This window comes from Chlamydotis macqueenii, chromosome 3, assembly GCF_036417535.1.
Source record: "Chlamydotis macqueenii isolate bChlMac1 chromosome 3, bChlMac1.mat, whole genome shotgun sequence".
Lineage (NCBI taxonomy): Eukaryota > Metazoa > Chordata > Aves > Otidiformes > Otididae > Chlamydotis > Chlamydotis macqueenii.
In genome coordinates this window covers 95,447,461-95,470,095 of record NC_141558.1, presented here as the reverse complement: position 1 = coordinate 95,470,095, position 22,635 = coordinate 95,447,461, and the positions used below count along the sequence as shown (strand labels likewise).

The 22,635-nt window shown below is 38.2% G+C and overlaps 1 protein-coding gene across 1 annotated transcript in view; it reads left to right on the top strand.

Annotated features, from left to right (window-relative positions):
- Positions 1-22,635, top strand: part of ACTN2 (actinin alpha 2) — a 71,764-nt gene that overhangs the window by 15,020 nt on the left and 34,109 nt on the right. The window contains exons 2-5 of the mRNA XM_086743276.1: positions 11,946-12,060; positions 13,296-13,415; positions 19,382-19,468; positions 20,599-20,686. Of these exons, the coding sequence (XP_086599402.1) occupies positions 11,946-12,060; positions 13,296-13,415; positions 19,382-19,468; positions 20,599-20,686 (410 nt within the window). The remainder of the gene's footprint in view (positions 1-11,945; positions 12,061-13,295; positions 13,416-19,381; positions 19,469-20,598; positions 20,687-22,635) is intronic.

Here is a 22,635-nt window from a genome sequence, read left to right as displayed (position 1 = left end):
TATAGATTATTCAAAACTTCATATTTGTATTGTTCCATTACTCTCTTTTTTGTTTGTGGGTTTTTTTTTGGTTGTTTTTAAAGTTTTACTCTCACTTAAGAACTGTGTTCTGAATATGCTTGATTCACAGATACTTTTTTCACCAATATTTGTTTCTTGAGGCTTGTGAAATAAAAATTATTTCATTTGCTACAGCATTTTAGATTTGCAAAATGTACATGAGACTAAAATACTGCACGATCACTCAATTTTAGAGATGAACAGAGCCCTCCTAATTCTGCATTTAGAACTCTCAGTCTATGAGGTAGATTTACATTTCACTTCTCCTGTGGCATAAAGAAAATACTTGAAAGAAGTTGTACAAAAAGCTGTGGAAGAGCAAGGTCTCACTGTCTGTCTTTTCACTCTCATTAGAGAAAGCAATTTAATATGGAGGCTATTATAACTCGGAAATTTGTTAGTAATTTGAGAGCTTTATGTTTACTTCACAGATTATACCATTTATTTACTATTCTGTAGCGCTAATCTTGTACCTTGAGCATTTTAATGCGTTGAATAATGGTATGTAATGAAAAAAATTCAGAGGTATTAATTCTGTAATGACAAGTTATTAACATATCTGTTGTTTTACATGAAAGGCAAAGAGAGTAGAGTCATCAGAAAGGTACTGTGTAACTGTAAATTATGTCACGCATATTGTTGTTGAAGAAGGAGGGAAGATGGAGAGGTAAGATCATTGCAAACAGGAGGGGATTGCTCTCCATTACTCCATCTAGCTAGAATGACTTATGCAGGGCTGCCAGAAGAGAGCTGGCATTGCATTTGGGCAAAGGGCTCTCAAAGAGCATGGCCTGGATGCTGTTTGTGACCATCTTTTTTCGAAGATTCATGCATATGATGTGAATGAACAAACTGTACTGGAAAAATAGTCATTCACATCCAAGACTTGCAAAACCCTGACCCTTGTCACTGCTTAGCAAGGTGGTGACAATATCAATTAAAAGTCTCAGTATTGCAAAGCCTTCCTGGAGGAATATTGTAATATTCCCCAACTCATGATGAAAGATAACCTTGTACTGAAGATGGAGTTTTAATTTATTGGCTGGGAATGCGTGGCTGGGGGGAACCTTTCACTTTTAGGTCAGTGTTTTGAACCCAGGCCAGGTGAATAAGTGACAAGGTTGCTAACACATGCAGGCTGTTTGGTAATGTCTATGAGGTGAGTTGTACTCTCAGTTTAGCTCCTGGGGGGACAGGTGTCCCCATCACTTACACCACCAGAAATGGCAGCTTCATTGGAGGTGCCCAAAACTGACCTTATTAGTGAGAGGTTGGGACAGTGACTTTTCATCCTAGAGGTGAAAGCTAAAACAATTTCTGCATGTGAAAATGGTTTCTCAGATTGCATCTGCGGGGTTATTCACAGTCATTGCTATTCTTAACAGTTCCCTGAGTGACTTCTTTCTCCATACCTAAGTGGCTGGCACATTTCATAGTTCACTAAGAGTTTAAGGAGGGAAGGATAACCAGTATGCAGCTAGATTTACAGTAGTAGGTAACCGGTTTAGGCTAAACAGCTAGCTTTGATTTTTTAAGTGGAGAATTAACTTTGGATGACTGAGAACAGATGCTGAAGATGTTGGTAATTGTGATGTGCTGTTTTCCATCTGTTCACAGTAGTTTCTGTTTTTCATTAATTTTACAGTTCTTTACTGACAAGTTATTTATAGTTTTGTCAACTTGCTAGTATTTCTTGCTACTGTTTCTTTATTGGGCTTTTTTTCAGGGTAGTGTCTGAGTACCTCAAAAGCAACGGTGAATTTTCCCCCACAGTAGTGCTGTGGATGGTTTATTATTCTCATTATCCTTGAATACAGAAGTGGGACACTTAAAAGTACTCAGCCATGGCTAACATCTGTTCCCATTGTTGTTAAAAGGCTTATAGTCCCATATGAGGTATCATGGATTATAAAATGCTCAATATTAAAGGCAATAAAACATTTTTTAAATTCCTATCTTAAATGACATAAAAGCTGTTGCAAAGTTGGGGAGAAAGTACCAGTGTCAGGATTTCTTCTCCATTATCATAATACAGACCTTGGGAAATAAATGTACCCGTAGAACAGACCCTTGAATCCACTTTCATTTAAATTTGGTTTATGTTTAACTTTCTATGAATGCTCTTCTGCCTTTTGACTTTGAATCTTATTTCCCTCTATCCTGTTACATTTTTTTCAGCTTTGTTTCTTTATTATTCTCTGTCTTCACCCTTCTGGTTTCTTTTTTCTCCAGTATCCCTGACAAATCTCCTCCAATATTGTATTTCATTTTGTCAAGGGAAATTAGAGGGTAATATGAAAATAGGAGGGGGAAATGGGGATCTCCACAGGAAGAACACCCTGACAGAAACAGAAATTACAGCTATCTGTTGCATACCAAGTGCTTGGATTCCTAAAAGGGAGTTGTCTTCTGCTGAATGACTTCTTATTTTGTAGTTTTTGGATAGCATATATGCCTACATTTTATGGCTTCTCAGCCACAGAATCTGGAAACAAAAAAGAGTCTTCTTCCCTATTCTCCTTTTTCAAGGCTGTAGTGTAGATGTCAATTGGGATTAGAATCTTCCATGAACATAGAAGGTGTGACTGGGAGAATCTGGGAAAGCATTTAGTCCATTCCTCTACTTTTCGTCAGAAGACAATATGCTCATGCTGTTCTCGACACATTTATCCAGCTTGTTCTTGATGATCTCCAAGAAGGATTCCACATTTACCCAGCCAATCTCTTCCAGTACTTTACTGCTTCTAGAGTTCAAAATTAATCTAAATCTGCTTTGTTGTTTTTTAAGCTCATGACTATCTATCTTAAGCTCTGTCTTCAGTAAACACAGAGAACTGATTTATTCTCTCCTCTGTTGTGATTTCTTAAATGACTGAGACAAGTATTACTTTATTTTCAAACTTCTCATAATTAAACGAGCCCAATGTTTCTGTATTTTTCATGGATGATATTTTCTAGAATTTTATTCTTTTCCTGACTGTTTTGTGGATTCTCTGCCACTGGTCCATATTCCTGTTGAATTTTGTGCCTGAAAGAGGGTACAATATTAGAGCTAATCCCTTTTCAGCACTGAGGAAACTGGAAGAAATTGGATACTGATACACCATTCTTCTGCTTAGACATGCCAATATTATGTTTGCCTTTTATAACAGCATGGCATTTTTGAATAAGGTTAGGTTGTGATCCACTGTTATTCCCAGATCCTCCTCTTCAGTGCTACTGCCCTGCCAGTGGTTCTCCATCTTGTGTTTTTGCAGTTGTTTGTTACTGGAGGAAAGCAGTACCTCAGAGTTCTTGCGAATTTGCATCCAGCTTTCTTCAAGTCCTTTCACTGGTTTGTCAAGATTAGTTTGAATTGTAGCTCTGTGATGAAGCATGCTCACAGACCTATCATTTTGCTGTCATATTCAACTGTTATAAGCATACACTCTATTCTGTCATCTAAATAAGTAAAGTGTAGTATAGGAAATGGTTCAGGGCAGATTCCTACAGAAGTATACATAATAAGCCCTTCCACTTAATAGTGAGCCATTACTCCCCATTAGTAGGAATAAACTCTCTGACTTGCTAAACAGACTTTTTTTTTTTCTCATATGGTTTTGTGTTTAGTTTTCCTCCTAGATGAATAGCGCTCTGCTGTTGTAACCAGCTTAAGTACATGACATAAAAGAGATCTGCTTCTGCAGAGTGCTGGTGGGGGGACCTTTAAAATACTCTAGCTTAACTAGTGGAACTAGGACGAACAGCTAGAGTTTAGATAGGCAAAGTCAGGAGGGGAGGACATGCATATACCTAAATGCATGGTAGAAATGCAAAAGGTTAGAAATATAAGTTTTTGCTTGCTTATCCTTGGAAGTTTAATTTTTTGAATGTAAGATTGGATTCTGCAAAAGTTGATGCTGAGTGCGAAGTTTCCCACTTCTGTTTAAATAAAATATGCCAAACTCTTTATCAGCTGTGAGACTGTTTCTCCCTTTATTACTGAATTTACCACATGTGATTGCTCTGGTCTTTTCAGTGATAAGGAATGTGGTAAAAAATATTCAGAATTAAAAGAATACACCCGAAGTAAGCAGTAGGAGTTTTTTCCTGACAGTTCCTTTATTTTTCTAATTCCTTCACCTTAACAAATCAAGTAGATTGTGGTTATATTGTAACGATAAGAATGGGTAAAGATATCTTGCAGTTTTGATAATGCAAGACAGAACCATACCCATGCTTTTACTGAAGATTTTCATTGGATTCTTGCCTCTTTTATTTCTGTGTTACTTCTCTGAGCAGTCTTCTCTTATTTGAGTGATTCTTTAAATTCCAAAAATGAAAAGGAGATTTAGACCAGAATTGTCCTACAGATCCTAAACACTTTTTAGTTTCAAATGGGATTTTAAACATTGCATGTGCTCCTACTTTTAAAATATCAGTGTTTCTAATGGAAAATACATTTAAAATAGGCAGATTTATTTTAAACTGATAAAAATACACAAGCAGGACAACCCTATGGCTCTGCATTTATTTTGAGAAGTCACACATTTGGATTATACAGATGCCTGCTGCTGTAAAACTTTCATAAATGTGTGTCATCAACAGTAATGAAAAAGGAAGGAGCTTCCTTCCTCCCTTCCTCCCTTCCTCCCTTCCTCCCTTCCTCCCTTCCTCCCTTCCTCCCTTCCTCCCTTCCTCCCTTCCTCCTTTCCTCCCTTCCTCCCTTCCTCCCTTCCTTCTACTGTAGCATTATTCTGATGGTCCATCAAAGTCCTGAGTTGTCTGAAGACTTACCTGAATTTTCATGCTTAAGACTGATGCTTCTTTCACTCACGTAAAGACGGGCTTATGTGCCCGAAAACTTCTCTATCTTTTCCAGCTGTCTCAGGTGATCCAATAAAGATAGCATCTGCCTGTTCCTAATAAACCTTTTGATATTTTAACTGTTTTAGCCCCTCCAAAGACCTTGTGAAACCTATTACCTTCCTTTCTTTTCTTCCCATGCTTCCCTTAAGGAAAAAAAGGCTGAGGTGAGGACAGTGCCTGCAGTGATCCATACTGAATTTCCCATACATCTTGCTGTCTCCTGACTTCCGTTGTAGACCAACGGGACAACATAACCTTTCCCTGTTGTCTGCTCTGAAAGAAAACTACTGTCATTCACTTTGTAACCAAAGGCTTAATAATCTTCTCGACATTTCTAGGGATTCAGCCTTGACAAATTATTCTTGAAGGGATGTTTAAATGCTCTGTTTTTTTTGTTAATAGCGAGCACTGTAAAACAGACGTGCAATCAGTCAGTGCTGGGAGGGGGTTGCATGTTTTAAAGGAAACCCTAGACTTGCCCAGGATTAAGCCACCTGCTTTGTAAGGACTGAGGACTCCCCTGGCCTGTGTGGTGAATGCATTCCTTTGACCATGTCTCCTGTGAAGGGTAAATTTAAGGAACTGGAGTGAAGTTCCCTTAGTTACTAGAGCGATCTGCTGACAGTGCAGAGTATGCTAGCATATAATCTCTGACACTGTCTGTTCAATTATATGGATGGATGTGCTGGAGCAAGAAGAGCTTTCCCCAACTTTGGATTTGGGGACCTTGTGGTGGAGCTTCTGCTAACTTCCTTTGTGAGATGGTTCTATGCTATCCTTTGTGTTGTTCCCAGCAATCTGGCTTTGACATACTGCCTATGATGTGAGGGTTTCCTTTTGATGACCTTTTGGAAGATGCTAAACGTTTTCTCTACCTTAGCCTTCGTGGTATCCTTCACTATGCTTTCACTGTGCTTCATTTGAGTTGTTGCTGTGTTCTGGTGTGTTTAGTGTTAAAATCCCACTTTGCCTACCAAGTGTTTTAGCATGATTGAGTTGTACTGGTGAGCCACTGCTCCTGTTATAGTTGCTCTAGTTATTTTACTGACATATAGCAATGCATTTAGACTTCCACTGCAAGGGGAAATAAGAGCAAGGGGACAGTTAATAATAATTCAAACCAACAAGTAAGATGTAAGATCTTAATTATTTTCAATTCATAAAAATATACTCATGCACCTAACAGACTAAAAGTACAGCTGATCTAGATGTTCTTGGAACATCTAAAAGATGCCATGTGTAGTCATCGGTTCATATCAAGCTAGTTTATAAAGGCTGTGCAGTTTTTTGATGTGTTTCACCTTCATGCCCCTTCTTTTGGGAGCAGAATTAAATAGTTACGAGAATGAGAGCCAAGGCAAACTGTATCCCAAGCCCAGAGAAAAGCCCTGATTCTGCAGTCGTTAGAACACTGTGTGGACACAGGAGCTAGGAGATCATGTTGCAGGTTCAGAACGTATATTTTAAAACATGGATAACAGACAGATGGGAAATTCTTCAAGGGGAAACCTCAGTCTGGCCTAGTGGGAATGTTCTGGCAGAGCTCTTTCTGTAACACCCTTGCCATGCGCTCAGAGCCCAGTAATGTTCCGTATAACTACAGAGTGAATCACGGCGTCCCATTTAGCCTAAAAGTAATGAAGACCCTCAGCTAGTACAAGTAGAGAGGAAAAATACTTTAGAAGAAGGGCTCTCAAGCAGAGATTTAAGAAACAACTCTATCAGACAGAGATAATTAGGGATAACACATATGTGTATAAACAAATGTGTTGAATGTTTATTTTTATAGTTCATTTTCTTCAGGTGTTCTCCTGCTCTGGGTATCAGAATTTAAGGTCCACATAAAATGAGTTGTGCTTCTGCTTTACTTAAGAGACACAGGAAGTATTAAATTTCCTGTTAATGCGATATTTTTTCGTAACTCATAGGTTAAAATTGGATTTTGTCTGTATTTTCTTACATAAATGTTACAGTTGTCAAAAAACAACTGACTCGTGGGCCAGTAGTCTTTCTGGTAGGGGCACAGGCAAGCAGACACATGTCTTTTAAAATCAATATTAGTTTTTTAAAGCTTGTAAATATTATAGCAGACAGAAATTGATTTTAGTTGGAGACAGTAAAAGGCAGTGTTAATCTTTGTTATGAGATATACATACTAAATAGGATATGCGTCTCCAGTCCTTCATTAGGCTGGATCCACTTCTCAATTTCAGTTCTGAATGCAAGTAAATACATCTTCCTGAACTTCTGGAGTGTCCCCAGTACATGTCCCCATGCAAGTTATGTTGCTGTTTTGGTGATGTACATTTTGGATTGTCAGGGCCAAACTAGAAATTTACCCTATATTTTCAGCAGGTGGAACAAGTTAGCTTGAGACCCTCCGATGGGTAACAGCATTGGAGAGGGTGGTAACCGGTGCTTTCTCAATTCTCTTTATCTCTATTATCACATGCATGTATGAAACTTGTTATTAGAGCGTCTTGTTTTCTGGCTTTGAAGCACTATAAAAAATAAATTTATCATTACACTCACATAAAAGGATGTGTGGGCTTTCTCAGGAGTGTAAGGCAATTCAGCTCTCAGAGATACCACTTTTTTCCATCAAAGCATGTCCTTTATTGTGCATGTGTAAAAATATTTGCACAGAGTGGGCATACCCTATTACTTTTTGGCATTAGCTGAAGGTGATTGGTAATTGACTAGGGATATCTCCTTTTTCTGTCCCTTGGATGTAATTCTACTTGTCAATAGCTTGTGAAATTAAGTAGCCTGAGTATATTACCAGGTAAGGGTTGTTTTTTTTTTTCTCAGGTTACACACCATACCATCACAGATCTGTGAATGCAAATTACGGAGAACATGCAATTGGCAGTCTTCACAATAAGGCTAAGTGGGCACAGATCATAAACTGCACTTGCTTTTCTGGAGGTACCTTTTCCAGAATAGATCTGTGACAGCAGTGGACAATTAACAGCACGTTAAGAGAACATTTACCTGTGGGACTGCAAATTGCTTAGCTTTCTGCCCTGCATCTCCTCTTCTGTGGTCTCTCATCTAAGAATGTCAGCAAAGTTTATTTTGTAGTAAAAACTTTGGAAAGGAGAAATGTTTATTATGTTTTAAACTTGTAGAGCCACCTATGGTAAATAAATTCTAAAAAGAAATGTCGAGCTTTCAAGGCACTTATTTGTATCCCTCCTGGTATTCGGCTTGGTGCCTTCAGTCCTGCCTTGTTTCTTTGGGCAATTTGATACTCTGAAATGTGCTATACAGCTCAGCAGAAAAAGGAATTTGCTTTGTCTGAGTCATTTAATAGCTTTTAAATCCCAGTGGATTACAAATTTGCAGGGTACTATCTGCTGGCTGTATCTTGATCTCCAGGACTTAAATGTGCTTTGAATTGTTTCTTAATAACTATGAATAGAACTGTTAGTTAAAGCCAAAGCAGTGAGAGCAAGTGGTATCACAGTAAGAATACAAGGACAAGGGTTAAATAAAATGTGAATTGTGGAAACTGTTAAAATTTACAAGTTTTGCAGTAACTTGAATACAGTCACTTATGGATTGCATCACTCAACATAGTAAACATTCCTTAAGTAGCATTCCTATAAGCATATTTAGTCCTAGGACAATAAGCCAGTTTGGAAGGCACCAGGCTATGAAGCCAACATGCCGAGAGTCTGCAGCGACACTTTCCATGAGGCACAAGACAATTGTCATAAGGGGATAACACCATTTGATGACCCGGTTCAGTGGTAAAACAGAAAGATCTGAGAAACTGTTGTTTAGATAAAAGATCTGAATCTCTTATTCTAGATACAGAAGACAATCTAAACTATCTAGATACAGATAGTCAAAGAATCCACACACAGTATAGTGCTTCAGCAGAACTTGTTACCTCATTAATGGAGGCTTTGTAGGCAATGCCAAGTTTATTCTTCAGAATGTCCATGACAAACTCCAATACTACTGGAAAGAATCTTAAATAACCTACAGATATAAAAAGGCAGCCCATAAAACCAGTGACTGTCATCAAACTATTTATTGAAAACAGCTTGACTCAGCAGTAGTAGCATCTTTTCCTTGTTTACATCATAGCAACATTGTCTGCTTAGTGTCTTCATAAAATGAACAAGATTGAGAAGAGAGTTTGTCTTTCAGCAAATTCAGTGCCATAAAAATGTCTGTTTTCAAGAGAAACCTTTGAGATCTTTGAATAAAATCTATGTTTTGTATTTATCAGTGCGGTATCCAGTAAGTTGAATCAGCTGTTGTAGAAGTGAAGTAGAGGACCATGGTGAGATTAGAGGTCAACAAATTTCTAATTTGTTTATATATATGTATTTATATATACATAGATGAGCTAAGAAGTGCCAGTTTCCATTTCTTCTTAAGAAACTAAGTGAGAAGTAGCCTTCCTCATGATAAGAATCAGATTTTTATTTTAAAACTGCTTGACAGGTGAGGTCATTGCCATTAAGCTCTTAATTAAATGAAAAATCAGGAAAACTCATTTACTTGAGTTGTACGAGGTCAGAACATTCACCATAAATGTCTTAAAGAAGAGATGGAAATTGCTGAGGTTTTTCTACGAATTCCTTTTTGAGTTTAGCATGGTGTGCTTGGAACAGTTCTACCAACTGCAATAGCATCTGCAGATAAGCACGTCCATCACTTAAGCCTAATTCATGAAAGGCTCATTCATTCACTGGTTCAGCTTTCTGATATTTATTGCCAAATTGCCATGCAAGGTTCTTGTGTATTTACCCTTGAGTGCTTTCAGCTGTTTTTTCTGTATTACCATAATATTATTCCTTCCAAGGATACTTGTTATAATTTTTAGTATTTGCAAATGACTTAATGTGGTGCTAAGCCTTTTTAGATACGTATCACTAGAACAAGATACTGCTTGAGGCAGACAAATTAGTCATATAAACTAGATCCTAACCATATAATGATCCAAACCAAATACCATCCTAAGACTCCATCATGTCAAGCCCTGAGGGTAGAAGAAGTGCCTAGTATTTCTGTTGTGATGCTTGATACACTCTGGTTTCAGGTCTCCCATGAGCTCAGTAAAGCTAGTTACCTTAAAATGAGGAAAGTTTTGCAGTCCTGAAGCATTGCTTTTCAAGCTAACATCCTTTTATTAAAATAAATATATTTGCAGAGATGCTTCAGCTGCAGCCGTACTTATCTCCATCTGCACACAGAATGACTTTCTTATGCCTCTACCTGCAACTCATTCTCTGCAGGTCAACAGGACCCCTGCCCAGAACCACTTCCAATACTGTCTTCTCTCTCCTCCTTTCTCTGGGTATCCAGAATTAGGGATTTCATTGCACAGCTCCCCCATATCCATAGCTCTTTTTGCTTCTTCCTTTCAATGGGAAAGGAGAAGTTGATTAAAACCAAAGTTTAGCAAGCTGCTCCTTGTCACTGAGGAGCTCTGAGAAAAGAGCCCAGCAAGCTGCACAGTTCTTCACATAAACTGAATCAAACCCAACAACAATAAAAATGTTATTCTTTAACAGAAAGTTGTATTTTTAAGAATAAAGTGTTTTTGAAAATGCAATCCATATCTTCTTAAGGTATGAAATCTGTCTAGAATGTACAAGATTCAGTTTCAGGGAAAGTTTTTGCCTTCATTTACTGGCCTTTCTTATTCTGTTTCTGAGAGATCGGAAATTAAATAGTCTAAGAAAACAAGCAAGATAAAAGAAGGCCAAAGGAAATTTCATATTGACAATGGGGATTTAGGGTGTATTTTATTTTTTAAACTAGTTACATTATATGTTTTTATAACTATGGTAATTTGAAATAGCAAAAGAAGGGGAATTCCAAATATCTGACAATTTTAAGTAGCTGAAGTCTGATTTTCCAAAATGTATGGACTTGTTGTATACCTAGAGTTAAATATCTGGTGAAATACCTAGTAAATCCAAACTTTCTCTATACATCTTAACAGACACTGAAAAGCAAGAGGAATTTGTCAGAAGGCTGAGAAGTAATGGATATTTGAAAACAGACTAATTTTAACTACTAAGCTACTAGTAGCTCATGTTTTTATTTCATTCACACAAAAAGTAATGCGTGTATGACCGCTGTTTATCAATGGAGTTAGTTCTGCTTTTCATCTCTGCAAGTTAAAGCAGACTTGGTTGTTCTTCATGGAGAGAGAAATGCTCATGGTTGCTTTTCTTAGAATTTTTGCCCTGCAGACTTCAGTATCTGCATTTTATGTTCGATGAAGTTGTGGTAGTTTTCTGAAAATTATATAATACAGTTTAAAAATAAAACCCTTGGTAAGGCAGGCCATATCTGCAGGGCCTGAATGCAAAATTTCTGTGCTTGAATTATTGTAAACTTTCAAAATCCATTCTAATTGTCCATATTTTCAAAAGGCATTTTGTTTCTCGCTGAAGTTACAGATAGGGTGAGATGCAATTTTGCTGGTATCCTTGCTGTATAAAGTCTCTCTTCAGTTACTTCACCCTGAAGAATGTTCTCACAACTTCCTGCCTGCGAGAAATGCATTTTACTTGTCCTTGGCATAAATAATCTGTATAAGCACTGTTTATCAAGGCATGAATTCAAGTAGTAGAAGATTTTGCTTCTGTGCTTGGTATTTCCTACGTTTTACTGTATGACAGCTTCCTTTATACCATATTAATCCTTCTTTTCAGGAAGAATATGTAACAGATAAGTCCCAACGTAAAATTATGTGCTCATAAAATGTCAAGTGTAGTAATAACTATTAGACAAATTTTGCCTTTATGTGTAGATCTTTTTTTGGGACGCATTTATGAGCAGAATCTAACACAATATTGCTTCTAATAAAGAAATTATTTGCATCTTCCTGGACATCTGGGATAAGAATTTTGAACTTGGCGACATGTATAAAATGAATGGGAGTTGGACATCCACATTTCTAAGGCATTAGTGAAAATCTCAGATGCAGTGTCTACTTACATGGCTTAGCAGTTGTTTTGGAAAATGCCTTATTGATAAATATTTTTTTTTAATTACTGTTACAGACATTTACAGCCTGGTGCAATTCCCACCTCAGGAAAGCAGGCACACAGATTGAGAACATTGAGGAGGACTTCAGAAATGGCCTCAAACTGATGCTCCTCTTGGAAGTTATCTCAGGTAGGCTAAAATAAAGTTTGCTGTGTATTTACAACATGCTAACTAAAACACTTTTAAAGGGATAAAAATTGTTAACAATTCAAAACAGTGAACACAAACTCTAAGGTTGAAAAGTGAGAGATGAAGCACATGTTTTGTACTTGTGTTCCAGGATATCACAGCAGATTAGGATGTCACTGACATCACAGTGTTGTTGGACGAACCACAAACATTGAGGAACTGGTCTTAGCCCCTAACAATTAAAAAGCCTTTACGCTTAGGTTACAAATTCATTTTATTCCACTTTTAGTATAAAAGTTTTGCTTTGCTTTTAATGACTTCATTGGATGGACCAATGCTTTCAAAAGTGAGTGCCTAAAATAAAACTAGGTCAATATTTAGTAACAAGTAAAAGGTCTAATTTTTCAGAAGGATGGAACATCCAAGAACTCCTTTTGACTAACTGATGTAAACTCCCTATATCACCCATTTTATGTGGTACTCAGAGGGACAGTCTCCAAGGTACACTCAGAATGAATGGGAAGACCGTAGCTCAAGTTCTGGACACACAATAAAGGTGAAAAAGGGCAAGATTTTTAAGATGTCTTTATGGAAAAGATAGTTTACATTTTTGCTGGAGATTTCAGTGGGGAAAGAAGATCTTCAAATGATCACTCTTCATTAAATGGAGAGTCATATTTTCAGAAATTATTCTTCTTTCTGATAATTTGAAAAGGTAATTTCATTCAAACACATAAGCCTGTGCTCTGAAATTAGCTGCTCTGCTGTACTGGATGAGGTTGTTAAAAGCCATTGTTCTTCATCAGATGTGGAAGGATGCTATGGCTAATCTGCTGGCTAGAGTCCAGCCTCTCTTTTACAGTCAGGCAGGTAAGGCCGATGAGCTCTGAGAGCATCTTGCCTTCTTAATATTCAGCTACAGTAACACAGCCAGTAGCAATGAACAGAGGTTGAGTATCAGGAAGCACTCAAATATCTTCCAGATGTTCAGGGGAAACAAAAAAAAATTACACTGGTTTAACTGCTGTATCAGAAAGTCAGATGTTTCAAAGTTTGAATTTTCTCTTCAAGGTTTTCTTCAAAGCCATTTGACATTATTTCAGAAAAATAGCTGTTAAAATAACTGCTAACTTTTAAACAGTGGTCAGGGCACATTCACTCTTGAGTTCTTATCACTTGGGTGTCTGTAGCCAGGTGTATGTAACAATAAACATGTTCAATTTGTTACTCTGCAGGGGAAAGACTACCGAAGCCAGACAGAGGGAAGATGCGCTTCCATAAAATTGCTAATGTCAACAAAGCTCTGGATTATATCGCCAGCAAAGGAGTGAAACTTGTGTCAATTGGTGCAGAAGGTATGTGACAGAGCTTGATGATGCACCTTACTTAGATCCTAGACATGCACATTGCAAAGAAATCTGACAGAGACCCTTGGCAAAATTGCATGGGCTGTTCTCTATATACAGGTGCCTCAAAAATCCCTTAATGTTAATTGCTGACCCACATCTGTGAAAGGATGAGAAGTGGAAATCTGTGGACACCTGGAGAGGGATGAGGATTAGTTTATCTCCAAGGTTAAATTGAATTGTCTGTGTTTCAGAGGGTGTTCAGAGAATGATTTATTCTTTCAGAGCATTACATTTTTCCCATACATTATTAAAAATAAGGAACTCCTTTAGAAAACAGGTTGGATTCTAGGGTGTGCTTTATCCAATCTGAAATCTTTTTTATCTTTAGGAGATATTATTCAGACAAGACAAATGCTGACATCACTACCAGGTGGCTGGGACCTGCTCCCACTTTATTACGAGATTGACTGTGGATGGCAGCTGTGTTTCTAAAATTCAGATGTAGAGTTAAGGGAGTGATCAAAAGAAATTATGGTAGCTGGGGAGAGACTGAACGTATGAAGAAAGTGGAGTGGGATGTTATTTACTAAGGTTATTACTTTGTTATTGTTCCATTGTTCAGGTAGTAAATAAAAACATGCAGTTGGCTAGCTAAACGCTGATAGATGTAAACTGAGCAAAAGAAGACAGGCTCTCATTGCAAGTGAACATATGCCTCCTAGGTCTGTCTAGAACTAGCTGCTCCATGGAGATATTTGCATAATGCTTCGCATAGCCATTACCATACAAAAGAGTGATGTGGCTAGCGTAATATCCAACTACTTTTGTTTCTGTGGCCGCAATGATGGACTGTTCATTCTGGGGGCAGCCTCTAACATGTCCTTAGGGCAAAACTCTGTCTGTAACCTCAATATCACAGTGATAAGCACTAGATATATTCTATTCACATTGCTAGGCCTTTTTAGATCGATTTGTGAGCCTTCTCTTCCTGTCTTCTGAATTCTCTAGGCCTATATATGTCGTTATTATGGCTTCCAAACCTTGATCTCAGGGAGCTTACTGTAATTGTGACTGGAGCAGGAAGATTCATTAGGGAGGATAGAAGCATCTATAGAAGTAATGGAGAAATCTATCAGAATTCAATGGTTCTGCCAAGGTTTGACCTAGCCCGCTTGGTTCTTCAAGTATCATTCACCAAATGTGTTCAGTTTCTAGATCTAGAACTCCAAAATCCCCCAAAATAGGCATTCTCTGGGCAAAGCATTTGCTTGAACTCGCTCTCTTTTCATTTGAGACAGAGTTGGGTGGGTCATCTGAGTCCAAATCCATACCATCTATTTTTAGACACATAACAGAGACCCTTTTAGGGGAAAATGTCATCAGTGGGGAGAGACAGGCAATTCCTAAAGGCACTTCAGATCTCAGAAGAGCTCTACTGCATTTCGTAGGTGCCTGGCTGCCTCCATCAGTTGTACAGGCAGTCAGGGGCAGCTAAGCCCTTTGCGCAATTAAATGAAGTGAGATGGAAAAATATGCCACTACCCTAAACCTCTGCAGTTAAGGTTATTCTGAAGCGACATGATGTTGAATGGACAGTAGAGGGTACTGAAGAGACGATTTAAGTGTGGAAATGAAAATTAAGCATACAGAAGCCTGTTTGATAACTGGTACTGAAATACTGAGAGTATGAAGTGTGGAGTATATGAATGTTAGTTTCTGTCATGTTGTGCTGTGACTGCGAGGCTTCCCAACAGAAGACAAGAGGGTAGCAGAAGGACTATCTTGTGGGACAGAGTGCTCATTCTCCCTGATCACAGTTTGCACAGTTTACTAATGTTTTCACACTTAGGTTCTTCAAGCAAGGCTGGAACATTTAAATGGAGGTACATCAGTTTCTGCTCCTGAAAGGAGCAGGCCAGCCCTCTGCACTCCCATCCCCCTCATTTTGCACTGCTTATTGCTGCTCATTACTGCCAGGGTGCTCAGACTATGGAGTAGTGCTTGAGCACTTTCTACCTTACCTGAAGGAAAAACATCTGGGATAGCTCAGATCAGCCAGTAAAACCATTTAAACTAACCCTGCTCTTTTCCTTGGAAGCAACTGTCATGAGCTTAGATGCTCTGTGATAACAGGTAATTTCCTCTGGGAGGGAGGCAGGAACAAGAGACAGTAACCTCTTCCAGCTTCTCAGCCAGTTGCTGCAAGGTGATGTCTGTCCATGCACTCGGTATTTCTTCCTGCGTTTAACAGCAGGCTGTAGTTAGCAAGCCAGGAGATAAAGGTGATTTGCTCTCCTGTGCTGCAGGCTTTTATTGCCGGTTTCTGGAATTCTTGATCTGTAAAATGGAGCAATCAGAAGCAAAAATTCATTCATTAGCATTAAAATTTTTTTTTTTTTTAAATTCTTGGATGGAAGCACAGGAGAAAAATCCACTGCTACTGGTATAGCTTATATGCAGAGAGGAACCTGCCATTGTCAGACACTGCACTATGTCAAGCATGGCTACTAACAGACATTAGATTACATCCACGTGGGCAGGAGCAGATAAATTCATGTGCCTTCCACTCCTACTCTAAACAGGCTGAACACAAAGCCAGCTCTGGCCCAGACATGCTTAGTGCCCTGTTAAGTTTACCACATCCCCTCTACTAAATTTGTTATCTAAGACACAGTGCCGTGCTGATGCAGCGATGCAGTATCACATCTGACTGGGTATAGTTTCACAGTGTGGGACCTCTGGCACCAGTACGTGTTTAAAAAGTCCCCATGCCCCCTTGTCCTGCATACTTGCTCCTACACTTCACAGCCCTACCCTATCACTTGGGCTGACAACTGTTTCTCTAGCTATGCTGGAGACGGGATCAGCAATCTGATCTGGTTTTAAAACACACTTCACCCCTTTCTTTTGTGGCATTTTTCAGCATTGTTGACTAGGCAGTCAGTATAGTATGAAGATGGAATGAATGCTAGCAAGGAGGCAGAGCACAGGCTCCTTAAGCTTGTATTGTTATCAAAGTCCTTAACCCCTTAATTCACTGCCCCTATGATTAAGTGTGGGCTTGTCTGCACCCATCTGTTTTGGCGTTCTCTGAGTTATATGGATGCTTGGGATACTTACTAATTTCCAAAGTATGAAAGTTTTGTATCTAAATCTGCTGAGGATCATGTTTTATTATCTGACATGCTGTGTGGTGAAGAGCATGTAAGCCCAAGGGGACCAACTGGCATTTGAAATGGGGCCTCAAAACAAAGATTAAACTGCAATTCCTGTGGGACATCGGTACAAAGTTCAATTTAGTACTTTTAAGGGGCCAGGGATATTCTTTAAAGCCATCATTACTGTTCTGAGGCTAACTTCCTTGGACTGTCTGTGGAGTGGATAGAGAGAGGTGATTACCTTTAACTGTGATGCTGAGCAGAAGCCACATTTAACTACTCTGATCTGTCTTGTGGAAGAGTCTTTCTCTCCATTGGTGATTAAGTGAGTCTAGAGAGTCAAGAAGCTAAAGCAAAAGCTGTGAAAGTAGTCCTTATGAGCCATTCGCAGTCCAAGAGTTAGAAGTTTTCCCTTAAGTTTTAAAAAAGTGCAATAACTCCATTTGCAAGGTAATTGCATCCTGAATGAAATGAACTGAGATATGGAGAACCACAAAAGATAAGTATTCAGTTAATAGGAAATACTTCTGTATTGCTTTTCTGGGGAGCAGGAGAAATATTAAAGACCAAATGATCTGTGAATCTGCTACAAGGTTAGAATTTAAAAAAAAAAAAAAAGAGCCAAAGCAGAATTAAAAAACTAAAACCTTTGGGAACTTGCCACACAACTTTGCTTAGCTTTTTCCCTAGGCAGTTTTTATTGTTTCCCCTTCCCTTTCCCATCTCTCCTTTCCTGTCCTCATGCATTTCCCCAGAAAGCTGTAGCTTTGCGTATGTGAGCTACAGGGACTATATTCCTCCCAGAGCAAACAGGCAGTGTGAAGAAGTCTTCTACTGGCCTGTAGAGGAAAATAATAGGAACAAATCAGTATTTTTTTTTTGTGACTGATACTTTTCAACATTTAGCAACTTCGTTTTCCTTCTGTTTAGATATTTTTCCTTGACTTTTACACATCCCTCTTTTGTGTTTTATGTTAGTAGCAGATAATAAGAAACCAAAGCTGGCAAATTGCTTGAAAATTTTTGTGAGCCACAAAATAGAAAATTCCCTCTCTTGCTTTTTCATTCTGTCTGTGTGTACATACAGATATGTAAATCCAAACAACCATGTAGTGATGACACAAATCCATGAACTGATTATCTGACAATCAGCAATGCCTCCTGAGTATTTAAATTCATTTGTTTTACATTTGAAGAAATTCTTCTATACTGTGTATGCATATCAGACATCTGATCAAAATACAATTAAATATGTGACTGAGAAGGAGTGAGGAAAGAGAAGTAGCTACATATTCTAATTGCCATTTGGTCTTTTTGACTGAAATAGCTTAATTTTGAAGAGACTTGAGGTCTTTCAGGGCCAATAAAATAACATATGGAAAGCAGGCAAAGTGAGGTAAGAATTCTGGAAAATTAGTGTAGAACCCAAAGGGAAAGTGGGAGAATAGCAATTCATATATAATCTTGGATTATCACACTAGCAAAGTAAGTATATACTAGTGATGGGTGACATATATCCTACCACATTTGTTAATTCCATAGGTTCAAGTGACAGCTTGTGTCACATACTACTGCAATTTAACATGTATCTCAAGTCTCGGAGCTAGCAGCTGCTTTATTCTCTAAAAGTTACCCCTGGATTCAGGCAACTTTTCAGTAACAGAGTGACTGCCTTTTCTGCTGGCACCTCTAATGGCATTTAATGTTAAATTGAGGAAATTCCTGCTGCTCCAAGTTCCTCCTGCTCCTTCCCAGAACACCAGTGGGCCCCCAGGCAGCCACAGCTGCTCCACTTTTTGAGGAAGGCTGGAGGTGGCTTTCAAGCAGGGGAGCAGCTGGTGCCTTCCCTGCTCCACTGCTCTTTTTGTGTGAGGTGACTGGAAAGACAGTCTGCAGTTCTCTCACTGTCCCTTCTCTTTTCAGGTTGATTTAACATCATAACCACACTTAAGTGGTCTGGCAGTACATTTTTTGGTATTGAGAAATTTAAGCAGTATCACTGTTCATATTATGATGTAGGAGCACTGGATTCCAACTTGGCTTGTGGAAGGGGCTCCCTTGTATGTGTCAGAAGGGCTGGAGAAAGCACCTTTCTAGCACATTGTGTTGTAGGTAAACTCAATCAGTCTTGAAAGAAGTGGAAACCCCAGAGGTAGAAAAATCCAATTTTATATTAAAGATACATAAACGTGCATAGGCGTCAGAGCTGTAAGACATTACAGCCCCGTGGCCATGTTTCTGAACTACTTAGCAGGAAGCTCTATAGCTGAGTCTCAGGAAGTGCTGTGTCTCTCGAGCTGTTCTTCATATCTGTGCTGGCACTATAGGTAAAATTCTCAAAAAGGTCTAAATAGTATAGAGGGATTTCTGAGTACAATTTTATTAAAAAAGAATGCTGTTTATTAAAAAAGAATGCTGTAAGACCTTATTTTTTTTTTTCACTTTCTTTGTATTTGAAAACAGTAAGGCTGATATTGTTCAAACTTTAAATAAGTATTTCCCCTCAGGCGTTGTCTAAAAAACAGCCTAAAAGGTAAAGGTTTGAGACAGTTATAACTGCCCGGAGAGAAGCCTTTTAGCATGGAAGGGCTGAAGGGACCTTAACCTCAGTAATCTTCAGTCCTACTGCCAGTGTAGCACAAGCATGAGTTTTTTGAAAATGAACCCAGATCAGCTCTTTGTGGATAAAGAACTATGGTAGAAATATAACAGATTTATTAGATACAATATATTATTTATAGAAATATATGATTAAAATAAGAGAAACTAGAAAACACATTCTAAATACTACTACTATGTCTTTTTTCACCTTAGAAATTGTTGACGGTAATGTGAAGATGACGCTGGGTATGATCTGGACTATCATCCTTCGCTTTGCTATTCAGGATATTTCAGTGGAAGGTAATAGTAATGCAACTGTGTTAAATAATTAGGAAATTTGTTTAAAGACATTTTTATATGAATTGTGCACAAGTGAGATGAGCGGTTTAAAAATGAATTATTTTTTTCACAGAAAATTACACTGCAAGTTCCCTACCTGGTGATGAAATTGATTTCTGGAGGGAAAAAGTAATTATTTTCCTTATCCTGACAGAGACCTGGAGCTAGCTTTCTAAATGCAGAAGTCTGGGCATGTCTCTCAGTTATAAACATGCCTGTGTTTCTGAGCTTCAGTGGCCTGAAACTATGCTGTACCTATTTCTACGTGGTCGTCTTTCTAACACACTTTTTTAGTTCTGTTCATTTCTCACATTCTTTGCAAATATTTTCTGATTATATCCCTCTTCTTTCTATCACTTTTTTCCCATACTGCTTCAGAATTTTTTTCTTAGCTTTCACTTGGTAACTGGCTCCAAAAAGAATGTTGTAGTTACAATACTCTTTAAATCAAGTCTATGCTTTGAAAATACTAGAATTCTAGAAACCAATCTCAATTTTCAACGAAAGTGGAGTCAATTCAAGCTCTGCATGCTGTCCTGCCCATAATTTGTGGGACGTTAAATGTGGACATAATGGTCTATTTGATCTTTTCCATCCTTTACTTATGCATTCAGATGCCAATAGGGTAGGTACTACCCTATAATGAAGGTACTTCTTCCATATTTACACCTCCCCATAAGCAAAAGGTCTGAGCTACAAGCATATTTCATGTAGGCGCCAACACAATCTTTTATGTCTAGTTCTGTTATATTTGTATTGGGTATTTTTTTTGCAAATATATATTCTGCTACCTAACCAATATAATTTCTTAAACTTCTAATATCCCAGAATGATTGTGCGGGCTGAGACTCTAGTCTGAGTCCAGGCCACCTTAGGCCCCCCCTCACTAAATAAAACCACGACAGTTGTTCCACTTGAGCTGACCTCTGTCAGGAGCCCCATTAGTGCATTTGTATGTGTATCTTTTAGCATTAAATGTTGGGTTATGCCAGCCAGTTTCAGGTGGCTGACCACATTTAAGATGACAAGAAATGAGTTACTTGAGCACTTTTTACATTTGTCGTTTTTTTACTCCCTGGTGTCTTTTACAGAGACCTCTGCCAAAGAAGGGCTGCTGCTGTGGTGTCAGAGAAAAACTGCTCCTTACAGAAATGTGAACATTCAGAATTTCCATCTTAGGTAAACTTCCATTATTTCAAGGGGTAGAAGCAGTCTGAAATACTTTAGGTCAAATTTTTCCTATAGTTGTGTAGGTATATATTTGACAGGAGAGTTTCACACTTCACTGTTAAATACACTTTTTTTCAGATTCTCATGCTTTATCTTCAGAATCCTAATTTGGTTAGCCTTTGGCATTACCATAGTTACTTCCACAGTTACTATTTAAAAGAAAAAAAACCCCACCCTATTCCATACAGAATGACCATATTGCATTACTAGAGGTTCCTGGTGTATGGGAATATCTCAGTACCACAGCACAGTGACTTGGCAAATAACTGCTTTCAAATGAGAGTAGGTATAGACTGTTCGTGGGAAAACACCAATGTGTTAAGCATGCAAATACCTCATTATGATGAATCAGTCTTTATTATTTTGTAATGAAACTATAAATAAGGAGCCAAAAATGCACTCAGTACACAACAGCAACATTTTAAACATGTTTGTTTTCAGAATCAGGATCATTGCCTAAGTTGTAAAATTTAGTGAGGCTCCAGCCTTGAGGTTCTGTGTTTTCAGTAAGGGCTAGAAAGGGATTACCAGGCCACATGCAGGCTGCCTGATTTTGGGATTTCACTGAGCTAGTTCCTCTAACTCTGCCAGTGACCCACCTCATTAAACTACGTGACTTGCCATTTGCACTGTTTAACTACATGATCTTGCCTTCCCTGAGACCCTTGTAGTACTTACAAGAGCTCTGTATTACAGTGGTTTTGTGTTTTGGATTCATTCTTAATGTGCAGTACCTAAAGCACATGTAGTGAGAGACAAGATACAGTTCACACGTGCATCCACAGATAAAAATAATTTGATTTACAGTCCCTGTATTGCCTTTAAGAGATCTGAAATTTGTTATGTGCTACTTGCCTTGAATATAAAGAGGTATTTTTCAGTAGAGCTTTATATAGATGCAGGATACACTGTAAATTACAATATAAAAATCTTAGTGTTTTTATGTATATATGCTGGTTTGATACATGGTGTCAGGAAAACTTGAATAGAAGTACCTTGATTAATGTTTGGGTTGATCGGCTCTTACAGAACTACTTTACAATGGGCAGTCCAGACCATTTTAGTCTATACTTTTTGGGAAAAAAAAGCTTTTTGTTAGTTTGGTGCTCATTTTGATTCAGTTTTACCTTCTGGATGATTTTATATTATACAATGTATGTATATTCTGCTTAACTGTATTACATTTTTGTTGGAGATGGTACTGTTATTTGAAGGATCTTCCCAGACATCTCAGTGACAGGGATTCTAACAGGCTTAACATGTTTAGTATCACACAATTGCTGCACAGGGTAAGGCTTCACACTCTCAGTCCCAGTGATTGCATAAAGTGTTTATATAAAGTATCTTTCAGAATAATTGCTTCTGACTGAAAGGAACCTCTCATAATCTTTCGAAGTAGATGTTATTTGTAGCTCTGTTCATTGCCTATTTTTGCTTCAAAAGGTAGTGGGCCTGAAGTCACACTGAAGTGTCAGAGCTCAGATCAAAGCTGTCATATGTGTGAAGTGTTTTAAACAAACTAAGCTGATTTATGACTTTGTACTTCTATGAGCACAACACGGTTGTGCCATTAAAATTGTCTGAAATAACTGACACTGAAAAAGCCTGTTGCTTCAGCCAATTTAAGTAATTGCAGGTTTGCTCTCCTTTTATTTTTTTGCAAACATGCTGTAAGTGTGATAGGAGATTATGTACTTTCATTGATGAATGTGTACTCTGAGCTACTTGATCACTGCACAAATTAAGCAATTGAAATAATTATGTGCATTATGTACACTGCCTAGAAAGTATTATGGAGTCCTTAAGTGTGTATGGACTGTAGAGTAAGGCATGTACTACAGGAAAAAGAGTACAGTAACAGAACAGCTCAGAGGGATGAGAGTGGACAGAACATAAGT